General features: G+C 38.0%; 1 protein-coding gene across 2 annotated transcripts in view; it reads right to left on the minus strand.

Annotated features, from left to right (window-relative positions):
• Window positions 1-1,394: 1,394 nt before the first annotated feature.
• The window catches only part of NSL1 (NSL1 component of MIS12 kinetochore complex), a 40,490-nt gene continuing 22,492 nt past the window's right edge, over window positions 1,395-19,392 (minus strand). For both annotated transcript variants that reach the window (XM_022593422.3, XM_089909592.1), the window contains exons 5-6: window positions 5,046-5,113; window positions 1,395-2,926 (exon numbers count right to left, since the gene is read on the minus strand). In XM_022593422.3, the coding sequence (XP_022449130.3) occupies window positions 2,648-2,926; window positions 5,046-5,113 (347 nt within the window). In that variant the 3' untranslated portion in view covers window positions 1,395-2,647. The remainder of the gene's footprint in view (window positions 2,927-5,045; window positions 5,114-19,392) is intronic.

The following is a 19,392-nucleotide window of genomic DNA, read 5'->3' on the forward strand; positions in this document are numbered from 1 at the left end:
AAGTTTGGAAAACACAGATATTCCTTCAGTGTTTTCAGAAACCAGCTGCTTTAACAGTGTTCTCTCTCCAGTGGAACTGGATTTAAACTTCCCGTGTTGTGTTTTTTTGTTTGTTTGGCTTTGGTTTTTGTTGAAAGGAAATTTTAAGACTCCATCCAATCCAGCCTTCTTTTTACCATAGGTAGGTCAATATTTGATTTTCTATTCTTTCCTTCAACATTCCCCGCAACTATAAACTTTCTGACCTTTTAACACCTTAGCTAGCTTAGTTCTTGGTCTATGCAGAAACTCAATTTCTCTTCTTAAAAATGTATATTATCAATATTATTACTGATATCAGCCATGGTTATCTTAGTTAATAATGCTAATATATTTTCTTTCCTAATGGTATTTCATTTGTAACTCTGCTATAACTGTGGAGTGAAAGTTGGGGCTCTCTGAAAGATTTCAAGTTTCAGGGACTTCCCTGGCAGTCCAGCGGTTAAGACTTTGTGCTTCTAACGCAGGGGGTGTGGGTTCGATTCCCACACCCCCCCACACACAAAAAAGTTTCAGCTGCCTGTCTGAGCACTTTAAAAACAGCAAAACTTTTTAATTACAAAAATTTCCAGACCCAGGAGTAGAAAGATTAGAGCTTCACACAGATCCAACATTATCAAGATTTTTGTCACACTTGCTTAATCTATTCCTTTTCCTTTTTTTCTTTGCTGACATATTTCAGAACAAATCTAAGATATCAAGTCATTAAACTCTATGTATCTCAATATGAATCTCTTAAAAAAGGGAGACATTTTCTAATGTAAACACAATGTAATTATCTAATGTAGGAGAATTAACAATAATTCTTTTGTCTGCATGCTTCTGAAGTGAAACTACTCATACAGAATTCTGTACTATGAAAAAGTTAGCAATGCATTTGTATAGCAGTATTCTGTAGACTCAAAACGGTTTTAAAGTGAAATTTAGTATGTTCTGAAATGCAAGGTGCTGATCTACCATCTAACTAAAGCTGAGCTCAAGAAGGCCTGAGACAACTCTTAAAAACACACAGGGGCTTCCCTGGTGGCTCAGTGGTTAAGAATCCGCCTGCCAATGCAGGGGACACGGGTTTGAGCCCTGGTCGGGGAAGATCCCACATACCGCGGAGCAACTAAGCCTGTGCGCCACAACTACTGAGCCTGCGCTCTACAGCCTGCGAGCCACAACTACTGAAGCCCACACGCCTAGAGCCTGTACTCCACAAGAGAAGCCACCACAATGAGAAGCCCGTGCATCACAACGAAGAGTAGCCCTCATTCGCCGCAACTAGAGAAAGCCCGCACGCAGCAATGAAGACCCAATGCAGCCAAAAATAAATAAGTTAATTAAAAAAAAATACACAGTATAAGGTTGAAGTCTTTGTACATTATTTTAATAAAAAACACACTGCTGTGTACAAATATACAGATCTCAAGTTGTAACATTCAAATACAGAATGCGATAAAGTAGCTTTGTAAGTTCTCTTCACTGAGACAGATTTTCTGTCACATTTAGACTTTTATGATTATTAAGACATAATGAACAAGAGAAGTACGGATTTTCCAGCCTCATGATTAGTAAATTCCTCTGCAAAGGAATGAAGGTATTCAGTCATTAATAGGGAAACAGTTGGCAAATTAGATGACACTGCCTACAATGTATTAATGTAAGAGACACAATAAGAGATAAGAAACTGCAGTTAACGTTAGAAGTATAGGCAATATAGCTTTCTCAGACTTCTACCAATGATTATATACTTGATATATAAACATTCTTAAATGTAAAATAGTTCGGTATGATTGCATCTATTATTTGTTCCACAATGACAATTTGTTTAATGTATTAATCTGATATATATTTTTGACCTGGAGTCATTTACAAAGAAATAATGAGAAATCCTGAAAAGAAACTATTAGTTCCAAGTCAAATTATGTTTAAAAGTTAAGAGATCTATGGAAAACAGAAGTGTGGGTAAGAAACACTGGCTACATGCCAATTTTTATTTCTAACAGAAATTCTTACACATAATAATCTTCACAAAGTAATCATCTTCTTTACCTTACAAAACAAAACCAAAAAATCCTAAAATTAATCCCACAAGTCCAAATTAGCGGAACTTAGAGTAACAAAGTCAGAGCCAGTCTTGCCACCTGCACGCCAATTTGATAAATCAAACTGCTTTGCAGGGGTGGGGGAGGAGTGCATCTGCTCCTGTGCAGAACTGATGATGACTTTCAGTCCTTAAATAATGACAACTGTCACACAGCTCTTTTTTTAAAAGAAAGATGTATATCCAGGAAACCCAATGGAATATGTTACGTCTGAAATTCCATAAAAGCTGTAAGGCAGCCAAGTGTTGATGGTATTCAAGGACAGTAAAAGTTTGCACTCTTAATGACCATTGACAGGCTTTGTGCCAATATTCAAACAATACGCTTTTCACTGACTATCAATGCAAAGGTGAGGGAAGAAATACAATATTACATCATACCCCAGCACAGAGCTACTATATTTGTGTAAAAGAATCACTACTTATCTGTTGTTTTAAATGAAGTCCTGTCCAGGCATTAAGCTGGAATGTAAATGTTAATAGTGCCTAATCTCAACTCCCAAGATAAACAAAAAGAGTTTATGTGTCAAGACTGATCCTCTTTGGCCGCAGTGGATACCATTTTCTCTGGGGGCAGTCTTTAGTTCGCTTTCTTCTCAGTACCAAGTCAGTGTCTTTCCTAGCAGAACTCTCTGCTGGTGTGGTTTCTATTTGTGCTATAAAGCTCTCAGGTTTAACATCTGGTTTCCTACAACAACTGGAAAACACTTCTTGGTGGACTCTCTGGAGCTGGATAACAGGCTGCATCTTTAAAACTTGGGAAAATCCATCTCCTTGTTCAATTAATGCAGGCAAGGACTTAAAAAACAAACAACAGTAATACTTAACATTAATCTCAGGTTGAAACGCAAACACACAGAGATAGACACAACACTTGAGTATTTTAACTCTTCAGATCAAGGCTTTTTCTAAAACCTAATTTTTTAGGTCATAGATATTCAACTTTACCTTAAAATACCAGTTTTAGCTGAGCAATTTTAACAAAAAGCTAAAACTAAAAAGATATGTTCTGCTCCTATAATGCCTGGTAGTAAAATAAAACTCTGGCAAAACAGGAGGTAACAGAATTTCAGAGTTTAAAATTTAATGTCTAAAATTCCATATTTTACGATAGTAAGTATTTTAGAAATCTTAATTATCAAGAGCAGGGATCAGCACATTTTTTCTGTAAAGGGCCATACAGTAAACATTTTAGGCTCTGAGGGCCTTTACATCTCTGTCGCAATTATTCAACTTTCCTGTTGTAATGTAAAGAAGCCACAGACAATAAGTAAACGAATGTACATGGCTGTGTTCCAAAATAGTTTTATTTACAAAAACAGGTGGCAGGCTGGATTTTACCCTGTCCCACCACAGTTTGTCAACTCCTGATTAAGAACATGTTATGAGGGCTTTCCTGGTGGCGCAGTGGTTGAGAGTCCGCCTGCCGATGCAGGGGACACGGGTTCGTGCCCCGGGCCGGGAAGATCCCACATGCCGTGGAGCGGCTGGGCCCGTGAGCCATGGCCGCTGAGCCTGCGCGTCCGGAGCCTGTGCTCCGTGACGGGAGAGGCCACAACAGTGAGAGGCCCGCATACCCCAAAAAAAAAAAAAAGAACATGTTATGAGAGAAGTGTGAGTACCAGAAAATCATGGCATCAGTACAAACCACAAAAGAGTGTTACAGAAGATGATCAAAACAGAGGAGATTCTGAAGGAGTTTTAAAATAATTTTCCTGTACTAGAAATCTAAATATTTTCTGTTTGGGCAAAATAAATGTCAATAATATAAACAATTTTATGATAATAATATTAAAACTCCAAGTTGGATATACAGTTGATGGAAGAAATTTTCACATATGGAGGTATGGGGAAATCACTGTGGCTTATACATGATTTAGCCTGAACTTTACGCTAACTGAAACAGCCTGTCTTGTGGCCTGTCAAACACACATTGTACATCTGCTTTCATCATTAAAGAAAAGAATTTGTTCATCATCCACTTACATAAAGGGTTAAGCTGCAACCCACTGCAGCCACCCGGACAGTGAGCCCTCAGGGGAATTCAGGCATTCTGTGCTTTGAATGTATAGGCTTCTAGATAGTTAAGATGCAGATTTAAGGATGAATTTCAGTGACCCCAGATTCTTGCATCTTCCCATACACAGAAAAAATCCTAAATTCATTAACTTGAGATGTCTGTTCTTTGTGGTTAGCAGTCATCTTTTACCAAGCTGTAACCTTGACCACATTTTTTCCAGCCAAAAAAATTCATATATCCTCTCTCCTCCCCTACCCCTTCGGAGCAGTCCCAGCAGAGCTACTGAGAAGCTGTTTCCTGGGCTATAGTCCTCAGTTTGGCTCTAATAAAACTCTTCTTCTATTCTTATTGCATATTGTTTATTGATTATTTGCATCAACACAGAATAATATAGTGGCTGAGAGTATAGGCTCTGGAGCTAAACATCTAGGGTTTAAATCCTGGCACAATTACTTATTTGGGCAATCTACTTAGCTCCTCTGTGCCTTGGTTTCCTTATCTGTAAAACAGTAGCAGTACCTATCTCAGAGGGTTAGTGTAAGGATTAAATGAGGAAATATAATACATGTACAGCAGTTAGATGGTGCCTAATCCATACTAAATGCTGACTAAATGTTAACTGGTATTATTATCCAGAATTGTTTGATGGATTGCTAACTCTCAGAACTCAAAAATATAACCAACCTTTAAAGAAGCCAGGTATAATACTGGCACATAGTAGGTGTCTAATAAATGGCAATTATTCTGAATGTTACCGTCACTTAATAAATTCATTAAAGATCTAGTTAAAAGACTACTGAGAATTCCCGTTACAACAGACTAAAACACCTAAGAATGCTAAAAGCAAACACCTAGCCACACATGTTATTCACTTATAATTTAGTATGTAGCTTTTACCTTCATGGCTTCACTGATCTCCTTAGCTATTGTTTCTCCTCTGCTTTTCAAATTTTCCATACGAGGGGCTGCAAAGAAACCGTCGAACAGTATTTTAGGCTTTTTATCTAATACGAAGTCATAAAAGACATGCAGATGCTATCTGGACAACAATCTGTTAGAATTATTCACCTTGGCTCAATCTTTCTTAGAATACTTTGTAATCTATTTAAAACAAGTGTCCTATTAAGTTTATCCAGATAAATAAAAAGACCGTGAAAATATTAGAATAGCAGAGAAAAACTTATGGTTATAAGTATAAAATGATAGACAGGGATGTCCCTGGTGGCACAATGGTTAAGAATGTGCCTGGCACGGGTTTGAGCCCTGGTCTGGGAAGATCCCACATGCCGTGGAGCAACTGAGCCCGTGCACTACAACTACTGAGCCTGTGCTCTAGAGCCCACGAGCCACAACTACTGAAGCCCATGCGTTTAGAGCCCGTGCCCTACAACGAGAAGCCACTGCAATGAGAAGCCTGCACACTGCAACAAAGAGCAGCCCGTGCTCACTGCAACTTCAGAAAGCCTGCGTGCAGCAACGAAGACCCAATGCAGCCAAAAATAAATCAATAAATATTTTTTAATAAAATAAATAAAATGATAGACAGCAAGAACTGTACTATGAGTAGTCTTAACACTGTGTGTCCCTGAAAAAGAACCTAATGTTTGTTCTGCATATTATCTACCACTATGTTTAACATTTTCAAGCACTATCATCACATTTTAAAATAAATATAGGCTAATATTTGGTATCTGTAGTACTCTGAATTTTATAAAAGTAAAACATATTTGAACTTAGAATATACAGTCACACTACATCAAGGACACCTAGATGGAATTTCTGAAAAAGAAAATGTGGAATAGATTGTCAGTAATATTCATTTTTCTTTCCTTACTTCCTCAATGCTTTTCTTTTTTTTAAATTATTTGTTTGTTTATTTATTTACTTATTTATGGCTGCGTTGGGTCTTCGCTGCTGCACGTGGGCTTTCTCTAGCTGCGGCGAGCAGGGGCTACTCTTCAATGAGGTGCGGGGGCTTCTCATTGTGGTTGCTTCTCTTGTTGTGGAGCACGAGATCTAGGCACGTGGGCTTCGGTAGTTGTGGCACGTGGGCTCAGTAGTTGTGGCACACAGGCTTAGTCGCTCTGCGGCATGTGGGATCTTCCCGGACCCGGGCTCGAACTCGGGCTCAAACCCATGTCCCCTGCATTGGCAGGCGGATTCTTAACCACTGCGTCACCAGGGAAGCCCCACTCGATGCTTTTCTGATTCCTAATACATTTTCTTTTCTTCCAATCTGTGTTACAAATGTTCGTGCCTACTTCATAACAGAACTGCATATTTAATGATACCTCTGTATAAAAATCTTAATAAAACTCCAAGTGAAACTGGAGATAAGAAAAACCATTCCATTATGAAATCATCTACAAATTAGTTTTTTTTTGTTTTTTTGCAGTACGCGGGCCTCTCACTGTTGTGGCCTCTTCTGTTGCGGAGCACAGGCTCCAGACGCGCAGGCCCAGCAGCCATGGCTCACGGGCCCAGCCGCTCCGCGGCATGTGGGATCTTCCCAGACCAGGGCACGAACCCGTGTCCCCTGCATCGGCAGGCGGACTCTCAACCACTGCACCACCAGGGAAGCCCCTACAAATTAGTTTTTAGAAGAGTAGTTCTCACTAGAAATTGCTTAAAGTCTAAGCAAGTATATAACTATGTTAGGAAGGCCACAGTTTTACTGACTTCAACAGATTGGCAAATAAGCCAAGCAAAGAATTTCTTTCATAGCTGCTCTTTTTCTTTTCTGACTTTTCTTGGCTCAAAAAAGTGAGAACACATTTAGAATAAAGAAAATGAATAGCAAAGGCAACTGAGAGATGCCGGAGAGGGTGTGGAGAAAAGTGAACCCTCTTGCACTGTTGGTGGGAATGTAAATTGATACAGCCACTATGGAGGACAGTCTGGAGGTTCCTTAAAAAACTAAAAATAGAACTACCATATGACCCAGCAATCCCACTCCTAGGCATAAACCCTGAGAAAACCATAATTCAAAAAGACACATGCACCCCAATGTTCATAGCAGCACTACTGATAATAGCCAGGTCATGGAAGCAACCTAAATGTCCATCGAAAGATGAATGGATAAAGAAGATGCAGTACACATATACAATGGAATGTTACTCAGCCTTAAAAAGGAACGAAATTGGGTCATTTGTAGAGACGTGGATGGACCTAGAGGCTGTCATACAGAGTGAAGTAAGTCGGAAAGAGAAAAACAAATATCTTTTATTAACGCATATATGTGGAATCTGGTATAGATGATCTTATTTGCAAAGCAGAAACAGAGACACAGGTGTAGAGAACAAACATGGATATCAAGGGGGAAGGGGCAGGGTGGGATGAACTGGGAGATTGGGACTGACATACACTATTGATACTATGTATAAAATAGATAACTAATGAGAACCTACTGTATAGCACAGGGAACTCTACTCAATGCTCTGTGGTGACCTAAATGGGAAGGAAATCCAAAACAGAGGGAATACATGTATATGTATAGCTGATTCACTTTGCTGTACAGTAAAAACACAACACTGTAAAGGAACTATACTCCAATAAAAATTAATTTAAAAAAAAGGAACTGAGAGAATGGGCCCTTAAAGGAGAAAGGCAAAGGCAAAGGCAACATGATAGCCTCAGAAAAAGGGTTCTTGACCTTTTTTAGTTCCCAGAGATTTCTTTGGCAATTTGGAGAAGCCTATGGACCCCTTCTCAGAATACTTTTTAATGTATTTATTTTTTTAATTGAGGTATAATGTACATACAGTTAAATGCAGAACTTAAGTTTAGCATTCAACCACCTTTGACAAATGTACACCAAAGTCATGGGACATTTCCATCATTCCAGAAAGTTTTCTTGTGCCCCTTTCCCAATCTTCTATACAAGAAGCAACCACTCATCTGATTTCTATCATTATACGTCAGTTTTGCTTACTCTAGAATTTCAGAACAATGTTTTAAAATATAATTTAAAAATATAATTACTTAAAAATTGTAATAGGTAATACAGGTGCTTCTTTATTAATGATTTAAACAAAAAGATCGAGCGGCAGGTCTAATTACCATAATAAGAAAATAATGAGTATAAACAATATTGCGAGGTGTCTGCAACAACTGAAACTGAAAATATCTGTGGCTTCCAGTAGCAAAAAAAAAAAAAATTACAGGTACTGCTAATACTACCACCATTACCTGCATTCAAAATCGAAGGAAATGCTAAATTTCAGTTTGAGGTTAATAAAAATAACACTGTAATTTTTTTCCTCTCCAAGTTCACAGCCTCCTATATTCTCAGGACCCTTGCCTTAAAATAGTATGCTAATTTAATTTCAATTCTTTTACGATTTGGGGAGATTCCCCCAAGAGCATTCAGGCAATTATTAAATTTTCCCCTGGGTATGGCAAATAAATGATCCAACCTTCAGTACTCTTGTAGCAATCTGGCTTCCAGCCAGGCCCACATTCTCTCCTCATCAAACTTGCACACCTGTGTGGAGCTGCCCATTCTTCTAACATTTATTATGTACTTTCCATGGACAAATACCAGTAGTTAAGAGTAAGGAAAAATGGTCTCTGCCCCTCAAGGAACTTTCAGTTTAAAACAGACACATGGAGGGCTTCCCTGGTGGCGCAGTGGTTGGGGGTCCGCCTGCCGATGCAGGGGGCGCGGGTTCGTGCCCCGGTCCGGGAGGATCCCGCATGCCGCGGAGCAGCTGGGCCTGTGAGACATAGCCGATGGGCCTGGGGGTCTGAAGCCTGTGCTCCTCAGCGGGAGGTGCCACAACAGTGAGGGGCCCACGTGCCGCAAAAAGAATAATGAGAAAGTGTAAGATTAAATCCAACAGAAAACATATCTCCTACTTTGAAATTCCACCATAATTCAAATTACATTCAGTATATATATCCACTCAAAAAGAATTCAGAGATCACACTGTTGAAAGGCAGTAGGCAATAGAGAATGGATAAGACAAAAACAGAAATATGAGAAACTACAGGGAAGATATGTGGTTGACCTTTGTGGATAGATTCAGAGTAAGAGTAAAGAAAAGCAATCTAAAAATCGAATTAAAAATTTAATATTCACATAATTTCTTATCACTGTACAAAAATAGTTTTTAATATTTAATGTGGCAATAATAGGAAGTATTTAAAAATCATTTTTATAATAAAAAATGAGATTCCTACATTTCGTGTGCTTCTATTAATTCAGTAACATTTGGTTCTATTAAAAGGACTCTCAAATCTTCTATTACATATTTCCCATTAGCTTTGTTCTACACACAACGCTCTAAGTAATTCATCATCTTTTGAAAAAAGGAGTATGAAAGTTGTAACTGGATCTAAAACATTTCATAATTAGACTGATAAAATGTAACTGGTTGCAAAGAGTTGTTTCTTTTTAGTTCAATTTACCTTTCCTGCACATGTAAACTAACAGAGATAGAAAGAATATTTGAAGAAATATGATGATGATAGCAGAGGGAGGAACACTCCCAAACTCGTTCTACGAGGCCACCATCACCCTGATACCAAAACCAGACAAAGATGTCACAAAGAAAGAAAACTACAGGCCAATATCACTGATGAACACAGATGCAAAAATCCTCAACAAAATACTAGCAAACAGAATCCAACAGCACATTAAAAGGATCATACACCATGATCAAGTGGGGTTTAACCCAGGAATGCAAGGATTTTTCAACATACACAAATCAATCAATGTGATACACCATATTAACAAACTGAAAGATAAAAACCATATGATCACCTCAAAAGATGCAGAGAAAGCTTTTGACAAAATTCAACACCCATTTATGATAAAAACCCTCCAGAAAGCAGGCATAGAGTGAACCTGCCTCAACATAATAAAGGCCATATATGACAAACCCACAACCAACATAGTTCCCAATGGTGAAAAACTGAAACCATTTCCTCTAAGATCAGGAACAAGACAAGGCTGTCCACTCTCACCACTATTATTCAACATAGTTTTGGAAGTTTTAGCCACAGCAATCAGAGAAGAAAAAGAAATAAAAGGAATCCAAATCGGAAAAGAAGAAGTAAAGCTGTCAGTGTTTGCAGATGACATGATACCATACATAGAAAATCCTAAAGATGCTACCAGAAAATTACTAGAGCTAATCAATGAATTTGGTAAAGTGGCAGGATACAAAATTAATGCACAGAAATCTCTTGCATTCCTATACACTAATGATGAAAAATGTGAAAGAGAAATTAAGGAAACACTCCCATTTACCATTGCAACAAAAAGAATAAAATACCTAGGAATAAACCTACCTAAAGAGACAAAAGACCTGTATGCAGAAAGCTATAAGACACTGATGAAAGAAATTAAACATGATACAAATAGATGGAGAGATATAGCATGTTCTTGGATTGGAAGAATCAACATTGTGAAAATGACTATACTACCCAAAGCAATCTACAGATTCAATGCAATCCCTATCAAACTGCCACTGGCATTTTTCACAGAACTAGAACAAAAAATTTCAGAATTTGTATGGAAACACAAAAGACCCCGAATAGCCAAAGCAATCTTGAGGGAAAAAAACAGAGTTGGAGGAATCAAGCTACCTGACTTCAAACTATACTACAAAGCTATAGTAATCAAGACAGTATGGTACTGGCACAAAAACAGAAACATAGATCAATGGAACAGGATAGAAAGCCCAGAGATAAACCCACACACATATGGTCACCTTATCTTTTATAAAGGAGGCAAGAATATAGAGTGGAGAAAAGACAGCCTCTTCAATAAGTGGTGCTGGGACAATTGGACGTGTACATGTAAAAAAATGAAATTAGAACACTCCTCAACACCATACACAAAAATAAACTCAAAATGGATTAAAGACCTAAATGTAAGGCCAGACACTATCAAACTCTTAGAGCAAAACATAGGCAGAACACTCTATGACATAAATCACAGCAAGATCCTTTCTGACCCACCTCCTAGAGAAATGGAAATAAAAACAAAAATAAACAAATGGGACCTAATGAAACCTAAAAGATTTTGCACAGCAAAGGAAACCATAAATAAGACAAAAAGACAACCCTCAGAATGAGAGAAAATACTTGCAAATGAAGCAAGTGACAAAGGATTAATCTCCAAAATTTACAAGCAGCTCATGAAGCTCAATATCAAAAAAACAAACAACGCAATCCAAAAATGGGCAGAAGACCTAAATAGACATTTCTCCAAAGAAGATATACAGATTGCCAACAAACACATGAAAGAATTCTCAACATCATTAATCATTGAGAAATGCAAATCAAAACTACAATGAGATATTATCTCACACCGGTCAGAATGGCCATCATCAAAAAATCTACAAACAATAAATGCTGGAGACGGTGTGGAGAAAACAGAACCCTCCTGCACTGTTGGTGGGAATTTAAATTGATATAGCCACTATGGAGAACAGTCTGGAGGGTCCTTAAAAAACTAAAAATAGAACTACCATACAACCCAGCAATCCCACTACTGGGCATATACCCTGAGAAAACCATAATTCAAAAAGAGTCATGTACCACAATGTTCACTGCAGCTCTATTTATAATAGCCAGGACATGGCAGCAACCTCAGTGTCCATCAACAGATGAATGGATAAAGAAGATGTGGCACATCTTCTTGTGCCACATGTGGAATATTACTCAGCCATAAAAAGAAACGAAATTGAGTTATTTATAGCGAGGTGGATGGACCTAGAGTCTGTCATAGAGTGAAGTAAGACAGAAAGAGAAAAACAAATACCATATGCTAACACATACATATGGAATGTAAAAAAAAAAGGTCATATAGAACCAAGGGGCAAATGGGAATAAAGACGCAGACCTACTAGAGAATGGACTTGAGGATATGAGGAGGGGGAAGGGTAAGCTGGGACAAAGTGAGAGAGTGGCATAGACATATATACACTACCAAATGTAATATAGATAGCTAGTGGGAAGCAGCCGCAAAGCACAGGGAGATCAGCTCGGTGCTTTGTGACCACCTAGAGAGGTGGGATAGGGAGGGTGGGAGGGAGGGAGATGCAAGAGGGAAGAGATATGGAGATATATGTATATGTATAACTGATTCACTTTGTTATAAAGCAGAAACTAACACACCATTGTAAAGCAATTATACTCCATAAAGATGTTAAAAAAATAAAATAAAATAAAACAATGGGTCCAACTGCTAAAATGTATTAAAAATGTAATAAATAGGATATTTTCCTGATGTTTCCAGATTTTTTGGACACTTTGACTGAATTTATTGTACACATGAAAATATAATGGGCACATTATTTGAAAATGTAACATACTTTTTAAAAATAAGTTTATCCTATGTTTCCCAACTATGCAGACACTCTATCTAGATCCAGGTGGCAGTTGCATGTCTTAATGTGTACGTGTGTTTACCAATTCATCAAGCTGTGCACTGTATATTATAGCTCAGTATATACAAACATACACACAATAATGAACAGAATCTTTTTTTAACATTTACTCTAGAAAGTTCTTACTTTTATGTATAGAGTAAGGCCATCATTTCCTTCTTCATTGCTATTGCATGAATCTATCATTCAAGGGATTCTTAACTTTTTTTATAAACATATGCTACTTAAAAAAATGTTTCTTCTATAAACCCACAATGATGGACAGTAGCTGTTTTCCATCTGTTGCACAAGCAAAGACAATGTAAAAAGCACCAAGTAGTTTGGGTTTGTGCGTAAAATGGAGTTTAGGTCCCAGGCTTGGATAACTATGAACAGATTTTCACACATGAATGTTTGGTGGAACATTCTAAAGTTGTGCTGCACTTATAAGACATTTAGTATTCCTGGCTCCTGACTACAAAATGCCAGCGTGTACCCTCCCATTACTGTGGTAACAGAAAACTTCCCCCCACTTTTTCAAAGGGCCGCTAGGGGGCAGTACTGCCTCCAGTGAGAACCATGGTGTTCTTTTTCACCTTTCAGAATTTCCCTGGGAACAAGAACCTCATTCTCTTAATCTTGGACGGTCTAGTGCTGAACACAGTGCCTGACATGTAGAGTAGGTGCTTAATAAGTATGACAGACCAAGGCTATGATAAAGTATTCTATGGAGGCACAAAGGGAGGTGAGGTCAATCCAACAGGGGAATTGAAAGGAGAGTAAAAACTTCATACATGTTGTAAGAGAGTTGCCTAGCCTAAGAGGATTTGGATGTCTGGGGGTGAGTGGGAATAGGAGGTGGGTGGTAGAGGATGTGCTATACCAAAACAAGGGAATAAATCAAGAAAGAAGAAAACACAGGAACCAGGAAACATGGTCCAAAACAGAGAAGAAGTAAAGGAAATTCCCAGGATGATGAGGAAAGGAAACAGACAGGATGAAAGCTTTGCAGCAGGCCTAGAGAGCAAACAGTCCAGATTATGCTAGGAAGACAAAAGACTCCCAGAGGAATGCCTCCAAGAAAAAAGGAAAGGGTTTTAAAATGGATTTGATGGATAACCATTTGATGGAAGTGTTTACTATACTGAGAGGAATTTTACAGTTCTATTGAAGTGTTTGGGAAAGAATTAGTGAAAGACACAACAGCAAACAAAGCAAACAGAAAAATAAAGCATTCTGAAGGGGGATGAGAAGATGTTCAAGAAAGAAAATATACTCATAGTATGATTACCTGACTCATTTGAAGAACATTTAACATAACAGTATCAATGCTAAATACTAGTGATTATTTCTGACAAAAACGAGAGATTACAAGTAAAGCTGATGTGTGTAGATTATTCTTTTGAGAAACCTGGCTATGAAAAGGAGGAGAGTTCAGGGAAAAGAAACACAATGGCATGAAAGCTTTCCCTACTTGACCCTACGACAGCCCATTTCTGGTATTATGGGCTGTCATACATTGCCAATCAATCTTATGTAATAACTTTAGCAACTCTGTGAGGCAAGCAGATTTCATCAGCCTCCTTTTATATATAGGGAAAAAGAAGCTGTTGAGGGCTGAGAAATGTATCTGAACTGAATAACTGAATAAACACTGAATAGAATTAGAACCCACAGCACATGCTCTTCTGTATTCTATACATAACTTTCCAAAATATCACTTTGCCAGGAATTATACTATACTCAGAAGAATGATCAAAAATTAGCTCCAATATAATGAAAATCTCTTGAAATAAAAATAAATTATGCCTGGTAAAGAATGAAAAGTAGAATAAGTCTAGAGTTAAATTTGTTTCAAATGTTAACATTACAGTACCATTTTCTTTCTTTTTAGTTAAGTGAATTAAATTCCTTTCTTTGAAAACTAAGGATCATCAATAATTTTAGGAATAAAACCAAACACACAAAGATTTTTTTCTTTGGCCGCACCGTGCGGTATGTGGGATCTTCATTTCCCACCCAGGGATCGAACCCACTGCCCCCGCATTGGAAGCGCAGAGTCTTAACCACTGGACTGCCAGGGAAGTCCCAAAACACACAAAGATTAAAAAAAAACACAAGGGGGAGGGGAACACACAATTAAATATCACTAAACATGAAATGTCTGTAAATGTATCAAAAAAGCTTTTATCAACATTAACATCTGCTTTGGAAATTTCAAAATATATAAACTTTTCAATCCCTCACTTAAGATTCCTTTTAATGAATTTTTCACTTTTTGTAACTAGTAAGAGCATACAGATACTCCTGATATACACGCATTTGACTTAAGAACGTCTCACATGCAGACGGCTAGTCCCTGCCATGCAGGAGATGGGGATGGGCTTCCTCCAGAAGCGTTCCCAATGGCTCTCTCCATAGCCTCGATGGGAACATCTTCATGGGACCACTGTTCATACTCTCACCACAAACAAAGGTGTTTAGGAATCCCTCCTACTTAAACATCATGTAGTAGAACTAACGTGCATCTGAAATGTGATTCTCCTAATGTTTTTCATCATAAATGTGCAGTATTGATATTTCAGCTACCCTGTAGGTTACATAGATCTTTAAAGGGTAGCCTAGAAACGTATTCATTTATAATACCATTTGTAAATTGTTTTTCAGGGGGGAAATACAATTCAAATTCCAAAGCTCAGATTAAATATGAATGTCTGAAATGTAAGTGGGTGACTACCTGTAAATATTCCGGCAGTGGCTTAGCAAGTCATTATTAGGAGAGAAGAGGAACAGCCTCTAAGTCCTCAGCTTGTAGGGTCAGCAAAAGAACTGGAACTATCATAAAGTCTACTACAGAGAAACTTAAAATAGCTCCTTGTCATCACTACATGTTTAGAGAAGGACAGGAAATAATTAAAAGGGAGTCTCATCGATAAACTTCAAATAACTTTTAAAAAATGACGATATGGAAGCAATGATTAGTTTTACTAATAGGATCACAAAACATTGTAAGTGACAAATGAAAACTCATCCTATTAGTAGATAGTTAATTAAAAGATTGCTGCAAAGATATTAAAAAGTTTGCTCTTAAAAATGTGGAAGTTACGCACCCTTGAGTACACTGCCTTCCCTAGTCACTTGCTTTCTAAAACATAGGGAAATGAAAAAGTGGAAATGAAAGATTGAGTAATCAACCTTGTTTGGCTTTCAGGTCATTGCACTGACTAAACTAGGAAACATGAAATTCCAAAAGCCTGCACAAATTCAGAAATTCAGCAAAAAAGCATTAACTGAATGCTTCCTTTCTATTTCCACTGTATTTTATGAGCATGTATGAGCAAGCATGCATAACAGAGGATGTCTGGCTTGTACGAGTTTCTAAAGGGGTAACCAAAGGCATGAATAAGAACCATGAATTAAAAAGTACCATCCCTGGTGAAAATGAAACCAAAAACTAAGCAGTGACTTATGACTTTCTGGAAGATAACACTTTGCTACAATTTAAACACATCTGTTTAACACACCTGCTAGGTAGCAGGTATGTAATCCTCTGCAATCACTCCCACGTGCACCTCACCAGCTCCTTCAATACTGAAGAGTTGCATCTGTCTTAAGGTACCACATACTTTCAAACTCCTAGCTTGTGTTACCTGGTCTCAGCCAAGTCTCTAACCTTATCCTGTAATGCTCTTTCCCTCTATTTCTTCCACCACAGCTTCAGTGGTCTCTTGTTCTATACTCAACCTCATTCTTAACTTAGGAACCTTGTTCTAGCTCTTCTCTCTAACTGAAAAGTTCTTCCTCTTGATTGTCACAAGGTAAATTCCTTCTTGTTTCTTCCTCAGAAAAGTGTTTCCCATCACCTAAACACACCACCGTAACACTGGTTTTACTTATTTATTTTTCTATTTGTTGATACTTTTATTCTCCCACTAGAACATAAGCTCCACAGAGCAAGGACCCTGTCTGTCTGTGTTGTTCACCATTACATCCTCCACAGTGAGAACAGTTCTGGCATATAGTAGACATTCAATAAATATGCTGAATGGATGGGTGAATAATAATCAGGCAGTAAGTATTTACTGAGCATGATACTATATCATGCAAACACAAAGTAAAAAGCTCATGAAGCAAATACAATAGTATAATAGTGTTTAATGCAAACACAAAGTAAAAAGCTCATGAAGCTTTCAGTTTTGTGAGAAACCATAAAGTAACACACAAATACATATCGTAACAAATGATATTAAGGAAATAAACAAGGGTTATGATAGAGAACTGGAGAGAGGCTATTTTAGTTAGGGTAGTTAGAGAAGATCCTCTGAGGAGGTAGCGTTTAAATGTGAAAGAAAAATTGAAAAGATGTCAACCTTAGAAGCCCTGGGGAAAATAAACTCACGCACTTATGGTTAATTAATCTATGACAAAGGAGGCAAGAATGTACAATGGATAAAAGACAGTCTCTTCAACAAGTGGTGCTGGGAAAACTGGACAGCTACAGGTAAAAGAATGAAATTAGAACATTCTCTAACACCACACACAAAAGCAAACTCAAAATGGATTAAAGACCTAAGTGTAAGACTGGATACTATAAAACTCCTAAAGGAAAACATAGGCAGAACACCCTTTAACAAAAATCACAGCAATGTTTTTTTTGGATTTGTCTCCTAGAGTAATGGAAATAAAAACAAAAATAAACAAATGGGACCTAATTAAACTTAAAAGGCTTTGCACATCAAAGGAAACCATCAACAAAACCAAAATACAGCCTATGGAACGGGAGGAAATACTTGCAAACTATGTGACCGACAGGGGATTAATTTCCAAAAATACACAAACACCTCATACGGCTCAATATCAAAAACAAACAAAAAAACACCCAATCAAAAAATGAGCCCAGGGACTTCCCTGGTGGGACAGTGGTTAAGAATCTGCCTGCCAATGCAGGGGACACAGGTTCAAGCCCTGGTCCGGGAAGATCCCACATGCTGCGGAGCAACTAAGCCCGTGCGCCGCAACTACTAAGCCTGCGCTCTAGAGCCCGCGAGTCACAACTACTGAAGCCCGCATGCCTAGAGCCCGTGCTCCGCAACAAGGGAAGCCACCGCGATGAGAAGCCCGCGCACCGCAACAAAGAGTAGCCCCCGCTCGCCGCAACTAGAGAAAGCCAGCGAGCAGCAATGAAGACCCAATGCAGCCCAAAATAAATAAACATATTAAAAAAAAAATGAGCAGAATACCTAAACAGACATTTCTCCAAAGATGGCATACAGATGGCCAACAGGCACATGAAAAGATGCTCAACATCACTAATTATTTAAGAAATGCAAATCAAAACAATAATGAGGTATCACCTCACACCAGTCAGAATGGCCATCATCAGAAAGTCTACAAATAATAAATGCTGGAGAGGGTGTGGAGAAAAGGGAACCCTCCTACACTGCTGGTGGGAATGTAAATTGGTGAAGCCACTATGGAGAACAGTATGGAGATTTCTTAAACAACTAAAAATAGAGCTACCAGCAATTCCACTCCTGGGCATTTATTTGGAGAAAACTATAATTTGAAAAGACACATGCACCTCGATGTCCATAGCAGCACTATTTATAATAGCCAAGACATGAAAACAACCTAAGTGTCTACTGACAGATAAATGGATAAAGAAGCTGTGGTATATATACACAATGGAATACTACTCAACCATAAAAAGAATGAAATAATGCCATTTGCAGCAACATGGATGGACCTAGAGACTATCATGCTAAGTGAAGTCAGACAGAGAAAGACAAATGTATGATATTGCTTATATGTGGAATCTAAAAAAAATGATACAAATGAATTTCTTTACAAAACAGAAATAGACTCACAGACATAGAAAACGAACTTATGGTTACCAAAGGGGAAAGGATAGGAGGAATAAATCAGGAGTTTGGGATTAAAATATACACACTACTATATATAAAATACATAACCAATAAGGACCTACTGTATAGCACAGGGAACTCTACTCATTATCTTATAATAACCTACAATGGAAAAGAACCTAAAAAGGGATATATATATATAGAGAGAGAGAGAGAGAGAGACCACTTTGCTATACGCCTGAAACTAACACAACATTGTAAATCAACTATATTTCAATAACAATTTAAAAAAAAAAAGAAGCATTGGGAAGAAGCATATGTGAAAGTGAGGTACTTTCAAAGAACTGAAAGATGGGGTCTAGGGCTACAGCAAGAAGTGCCTGAAATGAATTTAGAGGAGCCAGGTCATGTAAAGGAATGCTGAGAAGTTTGAAGTCTATTATATTTAAAATTGGAAGATTTTAGGATTTTAAGCAAAGGAATTAAAGTTGATTTGTGTTTTTAAGAGTATCCTAGATTTTTATTCAAGTTGGTCTTGGAAGTTCATAAACTCCCCACCTTTGCCAAAACACCATCGGATAAATATAGAAAATTAAAAAAAACAAATCCCAAAGCATATGTAAAGTAAACATTTCTTTGAACCAGAAAAAAGCAGACGAGAAAAAGCTGTAAGTCAGGCTGAAGTTGCAGATCCACTGGTAGGCAGATGGTAGGTAGGCAGTAAGTAACCAGGAATTTGCTTCCTACAAGATAAAAGGGGATCAAAGTGCTCCGGAGGGGCAGGAAATGGGGAGAGTTAAGCTCATAATCAAACCAAGGGCTGAAATGGAGTTTTCCTACCCTGAAAAGGAGGCTGGAAAAAAAAACCTGACATTAACCACTGAGAGGAGCTGCAGCATACTTAAAGCTACACTAGAAGTTGATGGGAAGCAGAAAATACCTCAAAGCCCAGGCCTAGATTAAGCTGCCTGCTGACTTAGTGACTAGATCCACTATCTCCAA

The sequence above is a fragment of the Delphinapterus leucas genome, chromosome 1, assembly GCF_059928025.1.
Source record: "Delphinapterus leucas isolate spDelLeu-1000000601 "Yukka" chromosome 1, BTC_Dleu_Yukka2, whole genome shotgun sequence".
NCBI classification, from domain to species: domain Eukaryota; kingdom Metazoa; phylum Chordata; class Mammalia; order Artiodactyla; family Monodontidae; genus Delphinapterus; species Delphinapterus leucas.